At 46.1% G+C, this 22,672-nt stretch overlaps 2 protein-coding genes across 5 annotated transcripts in view; both read left to right on the top strand.

The window, feature by feature from the left end:
* LOC144497015 (uncharacterized) overlaps positions 1–22,672 on the top strand; it is a 507,438-nt gene that overhangs the window by 109,586 nt on the left and 375,180 nt on the right. The window lies entirely within an intron of this gene.
* The window catches only part of LOC144497013 (uncharacterized), a 40,138-nt gene continuing 25,473 nt past the window's right edge, over positions 8,008–22,672 (top strand). The window contains exons 1-4 of one of the 4 annotated variants that reach the window (XM_078217699.1): positions 8,008–8,031; positions 8,395–9,661; positions 10,415–10,487; positions 11,321–13,060. In XM_078217699.1, the coding sequence (XP_078073825.1) occupies positions 8,867–9,661; positions 10,415–10,487; positions 11,321–12,096 (1,644 nt within the window). In that variant the 5' untranslated portion in view covers positions 8,008–8,031; positions 8,395–8,866 and the 3' untranslated portion in view covers positions 12,097–13,060. Of the gene's footprint in view, positions 9,662–10,414; positions 10,488–11,320; positions 13,061–22,672 lie in introns of those variants that run through there. The other 3 variants (XM_078217697.1, XM_078217700.1, XM_078217702.1) reach the window with 3 other exon arrangements.

The following is a 22,672-nucleotide window of genomic DNA, read 5'->3' as shown; positions in this document are numbered from 1 at the left end:
AAACTATCCCGTGGTACAGGCAAGAGTCCAGAGATAACCACTCTGTCAGTCTTGGCCTTTAGTTTCCACCCCAACTCCATAAATCCCTGCCTAATATCCCCTTCCCCTATCCTCCCTATGTCGTGTGTCCCCACATGTACAATAACTTGTGGTTTATCTCCCTCCCCCCTAAGAGTCCTGAATACCCTGTCAGACACATCCCGGACCCCAGCCCCTGGTAGGCAACACACCAACCCTGAGTCCCTACCTTTAGTTCCGACCCTCCTATCTGTCCCCTTAATTGTGGAGTCCCCAATCACAAGGCCCAGTCTTTTACAGCCCCTAACCACCTGAGCTTTCTCACTCGGCTCACCCCCAGAGATCTGCTCTCTATGCTCAGTTGATTCCTCCTCAACTGTAGCCTCCAGCACCGAAAACCTATTATAGAGGGGAACCGCCCCAGGGGATTGTCTTCCCGATTGCTTCTTACCCCTCCTCCTGGCATTGACCCAAGCCTCATTTCTAGGAGTTACTATTTCTCTATAACTCCTATCAACTTCCACCTCCGCCTCCCGAATTATGCGGAGTTCCTCTACCTCCCCCTCCAGCTCCTTTACACGCTCCTCCAGAAGCTGCAATCTAATGCACTTCTTACAACTAAAATCTCCTGAAACACTACTGGATTTCCTCACCACATACATCCCACAGGAGATGCAGCATACTGCCTGAACTGCCATCCCTGAAGCCATTACCAGCAAGAAAAAAAGAAAACAAAAAACTTCCCCACACTTATAATTAGGTTAGAGGAGGATGGAAGGGTGGGATCCTCTACCAGTGTAGAGGATCGGGTATCTCCTCTGCACCAATTTATAGGGCTAGAGGCCCGAGAGAAAAAAAAAACTACTACTGAGGGGGAACCACCCAGGTAACTGACTTTTAAAGTTAAAATAAAAACCCTTCCCAGACTCCTTTGCTGCCCACTTCTAGTTTTCACTTTAAACTTGAAAAACTGCTGTTAAAGTAAAGGCCAAAAAAATACACACACTAGCTGACTAATTAAATAAATAAACAATTCAATTAATCCAATTAATCTCTTACCAGCACTGCTGCTTTTCAATCACCCCTCTCAGCTTGCTCCAGTGGATCAATGAGGGGGAACCTCCCAGGTAACTGACTTTTAAAGTTAAAATAAAAACCCTTCCCAGACTCCTTTGCTGCCCACTTCTAGTTTTCACTTTAAACTTGAAAAACTGCTGTTAAAGTAAAGGCCAAAAAAATACACACACTAGCTGACTAATTAAATAAATAAACAATTCAATTAATCCAATTAATCTCTTACCAGCACTGCTGCTTTTCAATCACCCCTCTCAGCTTGCTCCAGTGGATCAATGAGGGGGAACCTCCCAGGTAACTGACTTTTAAAGTTAAAATAAAAACCCTTCCCAGACTCCTTTGCTGCCCACTTCTAGTTTTCACTTTAAACTTGAAAAACTGCTGTTAAAGTAAAGGCCAAAAAAATACACACACTAGCTGACTAATTAAATAAATAAACAATTCAATTAATCCAATTAATCTCTTACCAGCACTGCTGCTTTTCAATCACCCCTCTCAGCTTGCTCCAGTGGATCAATGAGGGGGAACCTCCCAGGTAACTGACTTTTAAAGTTAAAATAAAAACCCTTCCCAGACTCCTTTGCTGCCCACTTCTAGTTTTCACTTTAAACTTGAAAAACTGCTGTTAAAGGAAAGGCCAAAAAAATACACACACGAGCTGACTAATTAAATAAATAAACAATTCAATTAATCCAATTAATCTCTTACCAGCACTGCTGCTTTTCAATCACCCCTCTCAGCTTGCTCCAGTGGATCAATGAGGGGGAACCTCCCAGGTAACTGACTTTTAAAGTTAAAATAAAAACCCTTCCCAGACTCCTTTGCTGCCCACTTCTAGTTTTCACTTTAAACTTGAAAAACTGCTGTTAAAGTAAAGGCCAAAAAAATACACACACTAGCTGACTAATTAAATAAATAAACAATTCAATTAATCCAATTAATCTCTTACCAGCACTGCTGCTTTTCAATCACCCCTCTCAGCTTGCTCCAGTGGATCAATGAGGGGGAACCTCCCAGGTAACTGACTTTTAAAGTTAAAATAAAAACCCTTCCCAGACTCCTTTGCTGCCCACTTCTAGTTTTCACTTTAAACTTGAAAAACTGCTGTTAAAGTAAAGGCCAAAAAAATACACACACTAGCTGACTAATTAAATAAATAAACAATTCAATTAATCCAATTAATCTCTTACCAGCACTGCTGCTTTTCAATCACCCCTCTCAGCTTGCTCCAGTGGATCAATGACAAGTTTAAATCCCCACCAGTGTCCGGCAAGAACGGCAATCTGCAGCCAGTGCGGTAAAAAAGGCCACTACGGCAAAGTCTGCAGGTCCAAGCCTAAAAACGGCAGTGCAGCTTGTAACCCTCCAGAACGGAGACAATCTCCTTCGGCGTCGCAGTACCCACGAGTTCCGACCACGTGCGAACCCAGGACGGCGCCATCGTGGCTGACGGAGGAGGAGGAAGACCACCAGGAGTCGCTGCGTTTGGCGCCCTCGCCCACGTGCGATTCATGGGGGCGGCCATCATGGTCCACGACGACTAGGAGCGACCAGCAGGGGTCCTCAGCATCAACATCGGCAGCATGCAGTGACGCCCAGGGGCCAACGGTGGCGTCGATCTCCCTGGACCAGACCAAGCACTACAGACTTGAAAATTCCATGATGGATATAAAGGTTAGTGGTCGAACTGTGAATTGTCTGTTTGACAGTGGGAGCACCGAAAGTTTCATACACCCTGAAACTGCTAAAAGGTGTGGACTCCGGGTTCTCCCTGCCAAGCAGACAATTTCCATGGCATCACGGTCCCGGTCTGTACCGATCCATTGATGCGCGACAATTAAGCATGTGGAACCAAGGCTTCGATATTGAAGGCTTTTATTGTGTAACAATGGAACTACTAACACGAATACACCAGTTCAGACTGAAGGGGTCCTGCCGGAGCAGAGGGTCTTATACCTCGCCACCGGAGGCGGGACCCCACTGGAATGTGCCATGATAACACTTATAACAGGTAAACACCCTAACCCAACAACATTGTACAACCCCCACAGTAACAACACTCTAGCCCAACAGTAACATAATAACAACCCCCAGTGGTGAACCAACGATGGTTCACCACATTCTCCCCTCCTTTAAGAACAAAAGGTGGCGGGGTGCAAGAAAAAAACAGGTCATATAAACAGAATTCACAAGTCCAGACGGTCTGGAGGACCGCACCGACGCTGTGATCTCCTCAACACCGGTTGCGAAACCGGAGCAGGTGCTTGCGGTGGCGTTCTTTCCAAAACAACGTCTGGCTGTCCCCTCAAGGACTCCCGGGCCGGCTGGCCCTGGTGAGGCGATGGTGCAGGGGATCCTGGAACCTTTGGTGGTGGTGGTGGTGGTGATGATGGTGGCGCCGATCTCCGAGTCTCAGGCAAGCTGTACATGGGAGTAAAAGTGTTATGCACTGTTCCCGGTGCTGACCGCGCCACGTCTGGGGAAGCAATGAGGAGTAGTGGATTCGTGACTGGGGGAATAGGAGCGACAGGAGTTGCTACGTCCCCTGCGGGCGCCAGGTCTCTAATGGAGACAGTGTCCTCTCGCCCGTCAGGATATGCCACATAGGCATACTGAGGGTTGGCGTGGAGGAGTTGGACCGGTTCGACCAAGGGGTCGGACCTGGGAGCCCTCACATGTCGCCGCAGAAGGACGGGTCCTGGGTACGTCAACCAGGCTGGCAATGAGGTTCCCGAGGACGACTTCCGAGGGAATGAGAACATCCTCTCGTGGGGAGTAGCATTGGTTGCCGTACACAGGAGGGAGCGGATAGAATGGAGCGCATTTGGAAGGACCTCCTGCCAACGGGAGACTGGAAGGCCCCTGGATTTCAGTGCCAGTAGGACAGCCTTCCAGACTGTAGCATTCTCCCTTTCCACCTGTCCGTTACCCCTAGGGTTGTAGCTCATGGTTCTACTAGAGGCAATCCCGAATGAGAGCAGGAATTGCCTCAAGTCGTTGCTCATGAACGACGAGCCCCTGTCACTATGAATGTAGCAGGGGTACCCGAACAGGGTAAAAAGCTCACTGAATGCCTTGATGACGGTGGCAGTCGACGTGTCCGCACAGGGGACAACAAACGGAAACCGGGAATACTCGTCTATTATGTTGAGGAAATAGACATTCCGGTCCGTTGAGGGAAGGGGGCCCTTAAAATCCACACTCAGCCTCTCAGAAGGGCGAGTGGCCTTGACCAATTGTGCCCGGTCTGGTCGATAAAAGTGTGGTTTGCATTCTGCGCAAATCCGACAGCTTCTCGTCACTGACCTGACATCCTCCACCGAGTAGGGCAGGTTGCGGGCTTTGACGAAGTGGTAGAGTCTGGTGACTCCAGGATGACACAGATGATTGTGGAGAGCCTTCAAGCGGTCCTCCTGCATGATGGCGCATGTTCCGCACGAGAGGGCATCCGAGGGCTCATTGAGCTTCCCTGGACGATACATAATATCGTAATTATAGGTGGAGAGCTCAATTCTCCACCGCAAGATCTTATCGTTCTTGATCTTGCCCCTCTGCGTGTTGCTGAACATAAACGCCACGGATCGTTGATCCGTGATCAGGGTGAACCGCTTCCCTGCCAAGTAATGGTGCCAGTGTCTGACTGCCTCCACAATGGCCTGAGCCTCCTTCTCCACCGCTGAGTGCCGAATTTCGGGGCCTTGAAGGGTGCGGGAAAAGAACGCGACGGGCCTGCCTGCCTGGTTTAGTGTGGCGGCTAGGGCGAAATCAGATGCATCACTCTCCACCTGGAAAGGGATGGATTCATCCACCGCGTGCATCGTGGCTTTCGAGATGTCGCTTTTCAAATCCTTGAAGGCCAATTGGGCCTCCGGCGTAAGTGGGAAGGTCGTGGACTTAATGAGCGGACGAGCTTTGTCCGCGTAGTTGGGGACCCACTGTGCATAATACGAAAAGAACCCGAGGCATCTCCTCAGTGCTTTCGTGCTAGCGGGCAAGGGAAGTTCAGTAAGTGGGCGCATACGGTCTGGATCAGGGCCAATGACCCCGTTTTCCACCACGTATCAGAGGATGGCTAACCTGTGCGTACGGAATACGCACTTCTCCCTGTTATAGGTCAGATTCAGGCGAGATGCAGTGCGCAGAAAGTGTTGGAGATTCGTGTCGTGGTCCTGCTGGTCATGGCCGCAGATGGTGACGTTATCCAGGTACGGGAAGGTAGCCCGCTACCCGTTCTGGTCCACCATTCGGTCCATAGCACGCTGGAAGACCGAGACCCCATTGGTGACACCAAATGGAACCCTGAGGAATTGGTATAGACGACCATCCGCCTCAAAAGCCGTATATTGTCGGTCCTCTGGGCGGATGGGGAGTTGATGGTAGGCGGACTTAAGGTCTATGGTAGAAAACACTCGGTACTGCGCAATCTGATTGACCATATCAGAAATGCGCGGGAGAGGATACGCATCCAGCTGCGTATAACGATTAATGGTCTGACTATTGGCGATGACCATCCGAGGTTTGTTCCCGCTTTTGACTACCACGACCTGCGCTCTCCACGGACTAGCACTGGCCTGTATGATCCCTTCCTTGAGGAGCCGCTGAACCTCAGATCTAATAAAGATCCGGTCCTCAGCGCTGTATCGCCTACTTTTAGTAGCGATGGGCTTGCAGCCAGGTACCAGATTTTTAAAAAGGGATGGTGTAGTGATTTTCAGGGTGGATAGATTGCATGCGGGGCGCTTTGGGCAATTTGGAGGCTGCGGCTGATTCCCTACTGCCAGTGAAGGGAGTGGCCCACCGTACCGTAGGATCACACTCTTCATGTGGACCATAAAGTTTAGTCCGAGGAGAATCGGCGCACAAAGGTGAGGTAACACAAGGAGCCTGTATTGCTCGTAAATTGTGCCCTGTACCTCAAGAGTTACCATACATCGTCCTTGGATCGGTACAGACCGGGACCGTGATGCCATGGAAATTGTCTGCTTGGCAGGGAGAACCCGGAGTCCACACCTTTTCGCAGTTTCAGGGTGTATGAAACTTTCGGAGCTCCCACTGTCAAACAGACAATTCACAGTTCGACCACTAACCTTTATATCCATCATGGAATTTTCAAGTCTGTCATGCCTGGTCTGGTCCAGGGAGATCGACGCCACCGTTGGCCCCTGGGCGTCACTGCATGCTGCCGATGTTGATGCTGAGGACCCCTGCTGGTCGCTCCTAGTCGTCGTGGACCATGATGGCTGCCCCCATGAATCGCACGTGGTCGGACCTCGTGGGTACTGCGACGCCGAAGGAGATTGTCTCCGTTCTGGAGGGTTACAAGCTGCACTGCCGTTTTTAGGCTTGGACCTGCAGACTTTGCCGTAGTGGCCTTTTTTACCGCACTGGCTGCAGATTGCCGTTCTTGCCGGACACTGTTGCCGTGGATGCTTGGCCCCACCACAAAAATAGCATCGCTGGCCACCTGGAGCTGCCGCCGTCGTCGGATCGATCTGGGAGCGCGGGTTAGCGGGGCGAGGAGGGAGCTGAGCTTGCTCCAGCCACGTTGACTGCACGTGGTCCTCGGGGTACAGCGCCAAGCTCTTCGACGCCGCTTCCAGCATCACAGCCATCTCCATTGCTTGGGTCAAGTCGAGTTTCCCCTTTTCCAGCAATTTAAGCCTGATGTACGAGGACCCTACCCCTGCTACGAACGGGTCTCGGGCGAGGTCGTACATATATTGTTCGGCTGATACGTCTTTACAATCGCAACCCCTGGCAAGCTGCAGGAGCTCATTGGCGTAGTCCTCCATGGTTTCGCCCGACTGCCGACGTCGTGTAGCGAGGAGGTAACGAGCGTGTATCTCGTTGGGTGGCTTCGTGTATCGTTTTTTTAGGAGCTCGACGGCACCCGGGTAAGTGGGAGCTGCACGAATGGCGAGATAAATCGTGTCGCTTACCCTTGCGTGGAGGACCTGGAGTTTATCACTGTCTGTAGTGATAGCTACCGAGGCTGCCAGGTAGTCCTCGAAACACTTCCACCAATGGTCGAATGTGTTAGCGGCACCGACCGCACGTGGGTCCAGTGTCAGACGATCCGGTTTTAAGATCTGTTCCATACTCTTTTTTTGTACAGCTGTGAGTTTTCTGTTACACAATAAAATTGATGCGCGACAATTAAGCACGTGGAACCAAGGCTTCGATATTGAAGGCTTTTATTGTGTAACAATGGAACTACTAACACGAATACACCAGTTCAGACTGAAGGGGTCCTGCCGGAGCAGAGGGTCTTATACCTCGCCACCGGAGGCGGGACCCCACTGGAATGTGCCATGATAACACTTATAACAGGTAAACACCCTAACCCAACAACATTGTACAACCCCCACAGTAACAACACCCTAGCCCAACAGTAACATAATAACAACCCCCGGTGGTGAACCAACGATGGTTCACCACACCCACTCTCTCCCGTAGCCCACCTCCCCCATGTGGGCCCCCTCTCTAGCTCTCTTGTATCTCTCTCTCTCTCCTACACGTGCTGATCCCTGGATGCTGTGAATCTTCTTCTTCAGATCTGCTGTCAAACACATCCGAGGCTACACATCCCACACTAATGTTGTCAGTTTGAAAGCCTCCGAGGATGAAGAATGCTATTCCCACACAATAAATCTCTGTCAAACATTTACCGGGGGAACTGAGACAGCAGCTGCAATAAGTGAGGTTTTATTCAGATGGGACAATGACAAGTTTAAGTCTCCACCTGATCTGCTGCTCAAAGTCGCCTCCGTTTCACCGGTCAGTTTCCCAAGCTTCAGGAAACTCATGTTACTCCAGAAATATTAGGATTGGCTGTGAGAGACGTCAATCAGAGAGCCCACCCACTCTGCCCATTCTCTCCTCTTCCTCTTTCACAGCTGCTTCACTTCCTGTAGGGACTGAAAACCAAGTGAGGAGATGGTGAGTGAAGTATATTTAATTTCGCAGCATAACTCGAGCTCATAGTGAATCGATAGCCTGTTTTACACTCCACCTAACTGTCTTTTCCATTGCCCGCACGGTACCTGAGAAGTTGGAGACTGGATGGATGAAAGAAAGTAGCCACGTTGTCTGCTCCTAGTCACTGTCCAGTGTCCTTGCTGGAAACACAGGATTTGTGACAGTCAAGTGAGAAAAAAGAAAGGATTTGTATCTGATTTCCCCCACACAGGGCAATAGCAGACTGACACTCACTGTGGAACAGTCTCTAATTGAGGAGCCAACCCTTCATCAAAGGAGGAAAGGGAGTTGGAGGAAATCATGTTTCCTTTTCCTGTTTTACAGAAGGATTGCACCGTGCTACACCAGAGAATACAGAGAGGATAGACACCACAGATAGACCCTGACCATCACCCAGGGAAAAACTGCACAACTGCGGGAAGACATCCAGTCCCTTCACAACATTGCTCAACACAGAGAAGGTTGGGCAGCAAAACCATCATCTGGAAATTGGATGGGTCAGGGGAACTTTGAAATATCATCAGATCTGAAACTGGTCAGTGGTGTGGAACCTTCCATCAGAACCAAACTTTCTGAAGGTTCAGCTGTGGGTGATCAGTCAGGGTGAGGCTGGGAAGAAGTGTGAGTGGATTCCAAGTGTGGTGAGAACTTCAATCATTCATCGAGCCTCATGAACCAGTGACTCATTTCTACAGGTGAGAGGCTGTTCAGGTTTGAGGTGTATCGGAGATTTCACAGGTTCAAAGATCTTCTAAGGTGCATTTGTTACAACTACTGTTGGCACAAGAGCAGGCACATGGAAGGGAAACTATTCAGGTGTGATGTTTGTGATGAAGATTTTATGACATCTCTGAATCTTCTAAGGCACCAGATGATTCACACAGAGGAGAAACCCTTCAGGTGTGATGTTTGTGACAAGGCTTTCACTCGATCCTTTCATCTTCTATCGCACCAGAGAACTCATAGAGGGGAGAAACCATTCAAGTGTGACGTGTGTGACAAATCATTTATATGGTCATCAAGCCTCAGCGAACACCAACGCCTTCACACTGGAGACAAAGATAAACTCTTCGGGTGTGATGTTTGTACAATGACTTTCAACCGAAATTCCCATCTTCTATCACACCAGAGGATTCACACAGGAGAAAGACCCTTCACATGCGAGGTGTGTAACAAATCATTCTCGGAGTCATCGACTCTCCGTAAACACCAACAAACTCACACAGGAGAAAAACCCTTTAAATGTGAGGTGTGTGGTAAATCCTTCTCGCGGTTATCAAATGTGCGTGAACACCAAAGCATTCACACAGGGGAGAAAGGAAAACGCTTCAAGTGTGATGTTTGTAAGATGGCTTTCAGCCGACCCTCCCATCTTATATCACACCAGAGGATTCACACAGGGGAGAAACCCTTCACATGCGGGGTGTGCGGCAAATTATTCTCGTGGTCATCGGCCCTCCGTAAACACCAACGCCTTCATGCAGGGGAGAAACCATTCACGCGCGAGGTGTGTGACATATCATTCTCGCAGTTGTCGCACCTACACGGACAACAATGCCTTCACATAGGGGAGAACCCTTTCCCATGCAAGGTACGTGACAAGTTATTCTTGGACTAACTGGCTTCGGTATACACCGACATATTCACATGTAAGGTATTTGACAAATTATTCCTTAAGTCATCGACCCTGCGCACAGACCCATTCATTCACACCAGTGAGGAGCCATTCATATGTGAGGTGTGCGACAAATTATTCTCATGGTCATCTGACCTCCACAGACACCAGCGTTTTCACACCGCGGCTCACCTGCTTCCATTACACTGAGAGTTTTCTGTGTTGTTTACCCTCCAGTGCTCAATCTGGAGCTGTCCCTCCAAATCACTGTCTGTCTCAGCAGTGTCTGTCTCCAACCTCTTCTCCAAATCACATCCAACCTCTCCCACCATCAGTCCAATTGTTTCAAGAAGGTTAATTTAATCTTTGACCAGATTGCCAAACATCACCAAAAGAAGACATCAATATGTATAGAAACTCCTGCTTATGCACAAGTTTCCCGACAATGGACAAGAGGGCAATATCTGAATATTAAATATATATGTGTTAATTTCAGAATTTTAGTTGAAAGTACAGAAAGATCACAAGATTATTTCACTGATGTTATGAGGTGTTGTAAAATGCAATTGTCTTGGAGATGGCTCTGACTTTGCCATAAGATTGATCTCTAATCAGAAGTCCCCCTGGGTGCAGGCTGAAAGCTGTCTCCAGCACTCGGAAAAGGAGTCACAAGACAGCACAGCAAAGTCTGGATCATGATTCATTTTTAATTTTCATTTCTTCCTTTAGGTAAAGCTGGCCCATAACACCCAGGAGCGCTCGTTGACTGGAGGGCAGGTTCCGTACATCAACACAATGAATGGTAGGATGCCAGGAAATGCAGAGGACCAGAGAGATCTTGTTGTGCATGTCCAAAGATTTCTAAAGTCAGCAAGACAGATAGATCAGGTGATTAAAAAGGCAAATGGGACACTTGCCTTTATTAGCCAAGGCATAGATTATAAGAGCTGGGAGGTTATGATGAAGCTGTTTAAAACACTCGCCACAGTAGAGGAAGGATGTGGTTGCAATAGAAAGAGTGCAGAGGAGATTCACCAGGATGTTGACTTGGCTGGAGCATTTCAGCTATGAAGAGAGTCTGGATACTCTGGGGTTGTTTTCCTTAGAGCAGAGAAGGCTAAGTAGGGACCTGATTGCAGTGTACAAAATTATGCAGGACATAGGGTAAAATAGGAATAAACTTTTCCCCAGAACAGAAGGGTCAATAACTGGGCTGTGGATTTAAGGTAAGGAGCAGAAAATTTAGAGGGGAATTTGAGGAAAATGTTTTTTCACCTAGAGGGTGGTGGAAATCAAGAACTCACTGTCTGAATGGGTGGTGGAGGTGGGAACACTCACAACATTTCAGAAACATTTAGATGAGCATTTAAAACACTATTGCATACAAGGCTATGGACCAATTGCTGGAAGGTGGGATTAGAGTAGATAGGTGTTTGATGGCAGGTGCAGCCTCTTCTGTGCTGTAAAAATCTATGACTCACAAGGAAGCTGTTTGGCCTCCAACCCCACGATAATCAATGGTGGATCAGATATGGGGATGAGTGAAGGTGATGTCAACAGCTGTGTTTAAACCATCGGGAGGAGAGTTAATTTATTTGACACAAGAAAATAATTGTGATTTTCTTCCTCTGACAGATACACAGGTGTCCATGGTCCCATCAGAGGGTGATGGAGGAGAGTTGGCAGCAGTGTCTGAGATTCCTAAAAGGGTTGATGAGGAAGGGACGGAGGTGAATACCTCACATCAATGTGGCATGGCAGCTGCAGTGGAGGAGAGAGAGGATTGTCAGGAGGGTAAGATGTCCGATTTGGAGGGTAGTATTGATGAGTTAAAGCTAAATATTGTGGTTGTGAAGGAGGAGCTCTGTGATGCTCTGGCTGCTGTGGTGGAAGGAGGGCGCTCAGAACCTTCCGGAGATGAGGAACCTGTGGCTTTGGGAGCAGAAGCTTTGCCATCTCCGAGAGCACACGGACAACATCAGGCCCAAACTGCTGGTAAAGATCATGAAGATGATCTGAAATTTCTTAAGCGCTTATATCAGGAACAGGTTCAAAGTACGGAGAGTTATCAGGCTACGTCTAATTTGCTACAGCAAACTTTGACTGAATTTAAGACTGATGTCAGCCAGAATCTGCAAAGAAACAATGAGATTCTTCAGCAGCAGAATGAGGTTCTGAGACAGCAGAATGAGATACAAAACCAGCATCTACAAAGAAACAATGAGGTCCTTCAGCAGCAGAATGAGATTCTTTGTCAGCTTCTACAAAGAAGTAATGAAACTTTGAATGAAATGAGGCAGATTCTGTCTCAGATTGTAGTCCCTTCACCTTCTGGCCAGCAGCAGCCCAGTGCAGAGACATCTGCTGCTCGACATGCCTCTGACACAGGAGAGGTCACATTACTGGGATGAGGGACACACAGGAGGAGATCCCTCCCTCCTTTACTAGCTCCTGTGTCATTATTCTCCCCTCATTTTTTTTATCATGAGGGATATTTTTCTTTTTGGTCTGGATTTTTTTGCCACAACAGAGAGCCTCTCCATCATGAGGCCAATGATGGAAGAGGACTGAATCTGAAAGTCCTACCCCTCCTCTCCCCTGCCACCTGATCATAGCACCTCCCATTTTCATGGATCTGGATTGGTCTGGGTTGGAATTTACACATTTCACAGAGGCTGTTGTCGACAAAAATCAACAGTTGCCTCCACTCGTAGTTTTGGGTGAGAGGTGTCTGAAAACTGACGTGCAGATTAGATCAGCTAGGAGCTGGTCTGAACATCATGGATTTGTTTGGATAGATTGGGTCCCTTTGTTGAGTGGAACCTTTGGATATGGTCCCCTTTGGGGGAGGTGAACTGCCCTTTGGGAGAAGTCAGTGTCCTTTAAAAATTTTAAATATAAAATATTTAAAAATTAGACATAGATTATGCATAAACATGGAACTGAAAGCTCTTCGAAATTGTCAAAACAATTGTCAAGAAATTCAGTGAACTGTCACAGGGAGCTGTCAAGGTAAAAAGGCATTTAAAACTCCTGCATTTAACTCTTTGAAAAAACTATCGGGGTGTAATAAAATTATTGCCTTCCCTTTTATCTGTTGACACAAGCCTCAGAGATTGACAGAATTAAGATGAATGAGAGATTTCACTACCACCCATTGTCACAGTAGGGTGCCTGTCAATTTGATTGACAGCTTCAACTGGTTATGGACACTTGAAGTGGGACAATGAATTTCAATACTTGTTTTTATAGGGGATGATTCAAATGAATAAAATGTTTGTAGTTATAATGATTAACATTATTGAAAGAATTTAAATGTAGCAATTGTTTTTTGATGAATCAATGTTGTTTGAAAAAATAAAGTCTACAACTGTCACTTGGAACTTTATTTTATTTAATCTCAGCATGGGTCCTAATGTCTGTGGATTGTGGGTGAGTTGGTGTGGGTGGTGTAAGGGCAATGGGTGGTGGGTATGAGGTTTTTTGAGTTGACACCAAGTTGGCACAGAGGGTAGAAAGGACATATAGAGTGGTTGGGGGCAGAGGTTGGCATATAGGATATGAGGGGCCATGGGAATGGCTGGAGCATTGTTGGACATGGATGGGATGTGGAGAATGTGTGAAGTTTTTAAAACTTTGATACGGTTCCTATACTCCTTCCAGCCAGCTCACCTCCTCACCCAGCATCCTCTACACTCATTCCAAGGTTACCCAGCCTGACACACAGCCTGGAACGAATATCTCAACACCCAGGTTGGTTTGCTTCAGTCAATCAGTTCAGCACAAAGCACTGAGTAAACAGGTCTCTCAGCTGGATCTTCTCACACAGCATAAGGGGCATTTCCACACCTGATTCCCACAGGATAGTCAGACTGCCTGAACATTAGTGTGGATATTATGGGGTCCATAGGAATCTTCATAATTCACTTACTAACATTCGTTCCTGAATGAGTGTGGGTATTACAGAATGCCATTTCAAAAAAAACTGCTCCTTCCCTGGTAAATGTTTGACAGAGATTTCTAGTGCGGGAATCGCATCCTTCATCCTCGGAGACTGACAACATCGGTATGGGATGTGGAGCCTCGGATGTGTTTGACAGTGGATCAAAAGAGGAAGACCCATAGCATCCAAGAGAGTGTTGATGTGCAGTGGTGGGATCAGCACATGTACAGGAGAGAGACACACAGGAGGGAGTGAATAAAAGATTGATTCTGTGACTGGGTTTATGACTTGATCCCTCACTCCTCGGTAGACCTCACTACTGACCTCTTGCCCCTCACCTGTTATTATGCCCTGCACCTGACCACCTAATATAGTGGCGACTAGGGGATTTTCACACTAACTTCATTGCAGTGTTAATGTAAGCCTACTCGTGACACTAATAAATAAACCTAAACTAAAACTTGATATGTCCCTGACCCCATGTCCCTTTCCAGGATTTGGGAGGTTTAAGGAATTTGGAGAGAAAAGGTAGGTTGGAGATGGGGCAGTAGCTTGCAAGGACAGCATCCAAGGTTTTTTTTTGTTGAGCAGTGGGATAAAAACAGCAGATTTAAAGGGGAGAGGTACAACATCTGAATAGAGAGAACCGTGAACAATATCGGCGAACATGGAGACCAGGGAGGGGCATTTGGATGGTCAGCAGTTTAGTGAGAATAGGGTCGAGGGAACAGGAGGTGGGTCTCATGGACAAGGTGAGCTCAGAGAGGGCATGAGGGGAGACAGGAGAGCAACGAGAGAAAGATGTGAGTTCAGGGCTCAGGCAGGGGGGAACAATAATTTATCCAGGTGGGCTAGTGGAAGAGAGGAAGTGGCAGAGGCAGCTGATGGGATTGTTTCAATCTTATTTCCTGAGCAGAGAGGTCAATAACCAGGGAGCAGAGATTTAAAAGCATTGATGGAAGGATTAGAGGGAAGTTGAGAAGTGATTTTTATTACCCAGTGGATGGTGAGGGTCTGGAATTCACTGTCTGCAAGGGTGATAGAGACAGAAACCCTCATCACATTTAAAAAACACTGCAATATTAACTTGAAGGAATAACTTTTCCACTTTTAAGATGGAGATGGAGTAACTTCTCCATGTTGACATTGTTCCATCAAACACTCACAGAGAAGGTATAGCAAGGGTTAGATACAGAGTCAGCTCCTGCACACTCCTCTGGAGTGTGGAATTAACCCGGGTCACTCACAGACTCGGATCAGGATCAAGACTCACCTGCCTCAGTTACTCAGACACTCCTGTAGTACTGACCTTAATATCATTGGATGTAATATTTGGAAGTAGGTAAATAGGGAGAGAGTCCTCCCAGCACAACTAGTGGTGAGAGGGAATACTGCAGACCTGTATCATTCAGGAATACCAGGAATTTTCAGAAATGGTTGTTCTGAAGTGTGGCTCTATTTGAGTCCTTGGGATTTAGGATATTTAGGTTTTTGCTCGATGTGCAGATCCTCTATCAGTACCAAGTCTGTAGGTTGTTCCTCACTTCTGGAGTCTACAATCTTTTCTCCTCCTTCCTCCTGATTCCAGGGACTTTATCACCTTTCAAAGCTTCAGGAACAGCACATTGCTGCTTGTGAGAGCTTGCTATGTGCAGTTTCGTTTCCTACATTGCAACAGTGACTACACTTCAAAAAGCTCTTCATTGACTGTGTTGTGGGACAAATGCTACTAGGGATCTAGAGTTGGTCAGAAAAAGGTATTCTTTATTACAAACTCAGAGGAGAAATATTCAGAGCTGCAGAATCTCTCAGAATGACAGTCACAGTATACAGCACAGCTTCGGTTAGCCCCATGCCCGGGTGTCTTTTGTCTGCTCATGGCCTTATGTGTCCCTGATAAATATGTACTATAATAATCACAGAGAAGCAGGCTCGCAGCAAAGTATCTTGTCTAACTTCATCTCTGTACATATATAGAGAAAAATATCAGATGTATGGGCCAAGATTTGTGTTGGATAAATACAATGAGAGAGAGAGGCAACTATTATGAATATATCTTGAGTATCACTTTATAACATATTATTCATATTAAGCCTTTGCTTCCCACATCTGGCTGTGAGGTGCTTTTAGACACTGTTATTGTTCAGGTTAGAAACTCCAAAGTGTTTTATAAGCCTGCCTGAATCATACAGTCATGGAGTCATAGAGGTTTACAGCATGGAAACAGGCCCTTCGGCCCAACTTGTCCATGCTGCCCTTTTTTAAAAAACCCCTAAACTAATCCCAATTGTCCACATTTGGCCCATATCCCTCTATACCCATCTTACCCATGTAACTGTCTAAATGCTTTTTAAAAGACAAAATTGTACCCGCCTCTACTACTACTCTGACAGCTTGTTCCAGACACTCACCACCCTGTGTGTGAAAAAATTGCCCCTCTGGACACTTTTGTATCTCTCCCCTCTCACCTTAAACCTATGCCCTCTAGTTTTAGAATCCCCTACCTTTGGGAAAAGATATTGACTATCTAGCTGATCTGTGCTCCTCATTATTTTATAGACCTCTATAAGATCACCCCTCAGCCTTCTACGCTCCAGAGAAATCCAACCTCTCCTTATAACTCAAACCACCAAGTCCCGGTAGCATCCTAGTAAATATCCATCATAGTTTTTCTATGTTTCTATAGGGTCTTTTAAGAGACTCCTGGATGAGTACATGGGACTTAATATGATGGAGGGTTATAGGTAGGCCTAGAAGGTAGGGATATGTTTGGCACAACTTGTGGGGCCGAAGGGCCTGTTTTGTGCTGTTTTTCTATGTTCCAATGTTTCTAAATCTTTTCTGCACTCTTTCTAGTTTAATAATATCTTTTCTATAATATATAAGTTTTGCATCTTGAATTTGGCTAGGATAAGCATAACATGTTCCGCTTCAGGTGTGATTCAAAAGACCCACCAGAAGCTTTTATCAAACAAAGTTTACTTAAGAATATAGTTAACATGTATAGTAAGAAAATTAGCAAGAACTTTTATCAATTACAAACAAGAAACAAAGCAACTAATATAATTGTATAACCCTTAACAAAGATATCTAATGTGTTCCAATCGAACCAAAACAGGTGCAATACAGCAAAGTCTACTGCTCTCGTGATAATGAAAATGGAGTCCTTTGGTTGGAGAATTGAAAACACAGTCTTGACTCATTCAGAACAGGTTGAAGTCAGAACAGCTTCCCAGAAAGTCAGGAATTTTAGGCAAACTACTAACAGCAAATATTTTCCTTCAGGAAGGCAACATCTTGCTTTAAGATCACCAGCAGAATTTCCAAGTAAAATAGGGAGAGACTTCTGTTCAGTTTGCTATCCCTATTAAAGCCCAACTGCAACTCAGAACTGAAAATGAAACCTTAAACTCGCTGGGAAAAAAACTGGTCCAAAAACATGACCGTCCTAACATGCAGGATCGTAAAACTAATCCCAGAGTAAACACAAACAATCCCATTTAAACCATTTAAGTATCAATAAAAGGGCTCATCATAGTCAGCCCAGCAACATAATGACATCAGCAAAGGCTGTGAGAGCTGCAGAGGTCATGAAAAAAAAACATCTCTTAAAGGTACACTAATGTCACAACACCCTGTGTTTGTGAAAGTTGATATAAAAATGCAAGTCTTCTTTTCCTTTAGAGAAACCTTCTGCTTCCTGTGAAATGGAAATTCTAAACCTATTGATGGAGGAAGTATACCAGCCCACAGTGACATTGACCAATATATTGTGTACAGGACTCTTACTGTACATTCCTGGGTATTTCAGTGAATAGGAACACATCATGCTGAGAAATCAAGTAGATTGGTTTAAGTTTCAAAACATGAATTTGTGAGTTATAAATCTATACAGATTGATAAAACAGCAGACAAACAACAACACAATATTCAGTTTACACCAAACTCCAAAAAAGGTAAATAAAACACTTGAAAATGATTGAAGATATTTTCCAAAACATGAAATTAATCTTCAAAGAGTATAAGGTGAACATATCACACCGTTATTACATTGAGGTATGACAGAGGAACCTGGAAGGCCTTGTCCATAAATCATTGAAGGCTAACATGCAATTGTTATTAGGAAGGCTGATGGAAATTGTAAGATTTATTGCAAGAGGATTTGAGTACAGGATTGGTGACGTCTTGCTTCAGGTGTATAGGAGCTTGTTTAGACTGCACATGGAGTACTATGTACAGTTTTGGACCTTTCACCTCAGAACAGATACTACTGCCATAGAGGGAGTGCAGTGAAGGTTCACAAGAATTGTTCCAGGGATGGCAGGATTGTCTTATGAAGAGAGATTGGGCAAACTGGGATTGTATTCTCTCTTGAAACCGACAAAATATTGAAAGGAATAGACAGGATGGATGCAGGTAAGATGTTTCCCTGGGTTGAGGAGTCTGAAATCAGGGGCACAATTTCAAAATAAGGAGGATGTTACTTATGACCAAGATGAGGAGAAATTTCTCCACACGGAGTGCTGTGAATCTTTGGAATTCCCTACCTCAAACGGTTGAGGAAGCTCAGTCATTGAGTATGTTTAAACCAGAGACTGATAGATTTCTGATTAACAATAGCTTAAAGGGATATGGGGATAATGTGGACTTAAGGCATTAAAGTGTCTGGTCAGCCATAATTGTATTGAATGGTGGAGCAGGCTTGATGGGCTGAATGGCCTACTCCTGTTCTTATGTTCCATTCCCTGGTTCATTCCTCAGGGTTTCGCCTTGACCAGAATCATCAGCTGGGTTTGAATTTAAAACAAATCTCAGTTGACTGTCAGTGTCAGTTATTCTCCATGGCAATACTTTTACCAATCAACGTCCACTTGCCATCCAGTCCGCACTCTCTTCTCATGTAATATAAATTGTTGTTTGTTTTACCATTTAGTATTCTTGCAGATTGACCTGATGAGATACAAGATGAGACAGAGGGCAGAATTTTACCGGCATGTCTGCCTGAGGATCATACGATCCCACCCAAGGCCAACAGAGAATGCTGTTCCCCGAGCCTCACCTGCCCCCGGAATCGGGGTGGGCGTGCCGGTAAGATTTCAGCCAATAATATAGTGAATGTTGTGAGACAACGGAGACTGTCACAGCCGAGACACATCCTGCTGCCTCCCCCCCCCCCCCCCCGCCCCCCACCCCACCGACTTCCCAGCTGGCCTCACTGATGAGGAACGGGATTCGTAGCTGATTCTCCCCCTCCAGAGATGTTGAGGCTAATTGAAGTAGCTATAGAATAATATAAGGAACTCACACCAATAGGGTTTCACCCTGTGTGTTTATGTTGATGGATCAGGAGATACACTGACTGTGTGAAAGCCTTGTCACACACCTCTCTGAATGATTTCTCTCCAGTGAGAATCTGCTGGTGCTTTAGGTGATCAGATGAGTGGGTGAAAACTTTCTCACAAACATCCCACCTGAAGGTTTCGCCTCCTGTGTGAGCTTGCTCCAGTTCCAAGATGTGTCAAGACTTCAAGAGAATTTCACTCATAAATCACAAGACGTAGAGTCACTCCCTGTCTGAATCCTTTGATGGTCCAGAAGGTTTGATGAGATTGTGAAGGGTTTGTTACAGAGCTCAGTCGAAGATTTCCTTTCCAATGTGAATATGCTGCTGATCGTCAGACACAATGATTATGCAAAATCTGTGTTACACGCCTCACACTAGGATGTATTCTCCTCTCTTGTGAATGGGTCATTATTTCATGAGTGTCACTGACAGTGTGAAGGCTCGGTCACACACCTCACAATTGAATGTTTTCTCTATTCAAGGATATCAACTTTGTGAAGGTTGTGAAACACATTTCACACTTCAACAGCTTTTCCTCAGTGAGGATATGTCAGCGTTTCGTGTGTGCTGCTGACTGTCAGGCTGAGTCACGATGTGGAGATGCCGGCGTTGGACTGGGGTAAACACAGTAAGAGTTTTAACAACACCAGGTTAAAGTCCAACAGGTTTCTTTGGTAGCAAATACCATTAGCTTTCGGAGCGCTGCTCCTTTGTCAGATGGAGTGGAAATCTGCACTCAAACAGGGCACAGAGACACAAAATCAAGTTACAGAATACTGATTAGAATGCAAATATCGACAGCCAACCAGGTCTTAAAGATACAGACAATGTGAGTGGAAGGAGCATGAAGCACAGGTTAAAGAGATGTGTATTGTCTCCAGACAGGACAGCCAGTGAGATTCTGCAAGTCCAGAAGGCAAGCTGTGAGGGTTACTGAGAGTGTGACAGGAGAACAGTGACCACGACACCACACAACCCTGCCACAGCAACCTCTGCAAGACGTGCCGGATCATCGACACGGTTGCCATCATCTCACGTGAGAACACCATCTACCAGGTACACGGTACCTACTCTTGCAACTTGGCGAACGTTGTCTACCTGATACGCTGCAGGAAAAGATGTCCCGAGGCATGGTACATTGGGGAAACCATGCAGACGCTACGACAATGGATGAATGAACACCGCTCGACAATCACCAGGCAAGACTGTTCTCTTCCTGTGGGGGGAGCACTTCAGCGGTCATGGGCATTCAGCCTCTGATCTTCGGGTAAACGTTCTCCAAGGTGGCCTTCACGACACACGACAGCGCAGAGTCGCTGAGCAGAAACTGATAGCCAAGTTCCGCATACATGAGGACGGCCTAAACCGGGATGTTGGGTTTATGTCACACGATCAGTAACCCCCACAGCTTGCCTTCTGAACTTGCAAAATCTCACTGGCTGTCCTGTCTGGAGACAATACACATTTCTTTAACCTGTGCTTCATGCTCCCTCCACTCACATTGTCTGTATCTTTAAGACCTGGTTGGCTGTCGATATTTGCATTCTAATCAGTATTCTGTAACTTGATTTTGTGTCTCTGTGCCCTGTTTGAGAGCAGATTTCCACTCCATCTGACGAAGGAGCAGCGCTCTGAAAGCTAATGGTATTTGCTACCAAATAAACCTGTTGGACTTTAACCTGGTGTTGTTAAAACTCAGGCCGAGTCATCATACCCCTACCTCCCCTGTGTGAACATGCCAGTGATTAACAGTCCCGATATTTGTGCAAAGCCCCTATTTAGACACACCTCACATGTGAATGGTTTCTCCTCTGTGTGAACATGGTAGTGTTCATGAACAGTTGATGACTGTAAGAATGATTTGTTGCAACTTTGCATGGGAATGGTTTCTCCCTAGTGTGGATGTGTTGGCGTACACGAATGATTTGTTGCACACTTCACACCTGACAGGTTTCTCCTCAGTGTGAATGTGTTGATGTGCACAGAGGTTCAATGACTGTCTAAACACTTGCTCGCACACCTCACAGCTGAATGGTTTCTCCCGTCTGAATTCTCTGATGCTGGAGGAGGTGCGATGACTGTGAGAATGATTTCTCGCACACCTCACACTTGAACGGTTTCTCTTCCATGTGGCTGCCCGTGTTATAGGAGGTACCACAGATGGTATACCACAAGATACTTGGTCTGTTAGGAGATCTTGTCAGGCCTTGGTACCCTCCACATACTTGAACAGCCTCTCCCTGTCGGAATGAGTCAGTGGTTCATGAGTCTCGATGAATGATTGAAGCTCTCACCACACTTGGAGTTCACTCACACTTTTTCCCAGCCTCACCCTGACTGATCACCCACAGCTAAAGTTTCAGAAAGGTTGGTTCTGATGGAAGGTTCCACAACACTGACCAGTTTCAGGTCTGATGATATCTCAAAGCTCCCGTGATGAAGATGATGGCATGCAAAATCGTCGGCTCCTACGAAACTCATCTCCAAACTCTGTTGCTTGGGCCTCGGCTCCTCTTTCTGCAACTGGATCCTGAACTTTCTAACCCACAGACCACAATCAGTAAGGATAGGCAACAACACCTTCTCCACGATCATCCTCAACACCGGTGCCCACAAGGCTGTGTTCTCAGCCCCCTAATATACTCCTTATTCACCTATGACTGTATGACCAAATTTCCTTCCAACTTAATTTTCAAGTTTGCTGACGACACCACCATAGTGGGTTGGATCTCATACAATGATGAGACAGAGTACAGGAATGAGATAGAGAATCTGGTGAACTGGTGCGGCAACAATAATCTCTCCCTCAATGTCAACAAAATGAAGGAGATTGTCATCGACTTCAGGAAGCGTAGAGGAAACATGCCCCTGTCTACATCAACGGGGACGAAGTGGAAAGGGTCGAGAGCTTCAAGTTTTTAGGTGTCCAGATCACCAACAACCTGTCCTGGTCCCTCCATGCCGACACCATAGTTAAGAAAGCCCACCAATGCCCCTACTTTCTCAGAAGACTAAGGAAATTTGGCATGTCAGCTACGACTCTCACCAACTTTTACAGATGCACGATACAAAGCATTCTTTCTGCTTGTATCACAGCTTGGTATGGCTCCTGCTCTGCCCAAGACCACAAGGAACTACAAAAGGTCGTGAATATAGCCCAATCCATCACGCAAACCAGCCTCCCATCCATTGACTCTGTCTACACTTCCCGCGGTCTCGGCAAAGCAGCCAGCATAATTAAGGACCTCGTGCATCCCGGACATTCTCTCTTCCACCTTCTTCCGTTGGGAAAAAGATACAAAAGTCTGACGTCACGTACCAACCGACTCAAGAACAACTTCTTCCCTGCTGCTGTCAGACTTTTGAATGGGCCTATCCTGCATTAAACTAATCTTTCTCTACACCCTAGCTATAACTGTGACACTACATTCTGCTCTCTCTCGTTTCCTTCTCTATGAACGATATGCTTTGTATAGCGCGCAATAAACAATACTTTTCACTATATGCTAATACATGTGACAATAGTAATCAAATCAAATCTGACTCGACCTATTTCCAGATGATGGTTTCACTGTCCAACCTTCTCGATATTGAGCAATGCTGTGAAGGGACTGGATGTCTTTCCACAGTTGTGCAGTTATTATTTATTGCCCATTTCAAGTTGCTCTTGAGAAGGTGATGGTGAGCTGCCTTCTAAAAT

The sequence above is a fragment of the Mustelus asterias genome, chromosome 8, assembly GCF_964213995.1.
Source record: "Mustelus asterias chromosome 8, sMusAst1.hap1.1, whole genome shotgun sequence".
NCBI lineage: Eukaryota > Metazoa > Chordata > Chondrichthyes > Carcharhiniformes > Triakidae > Mustelus > Mustelus asterias.
Note: the sequence above shows the minus strand (reverse complement) of the source record. Positions and strands in the feature narration are given on the sequence as shown.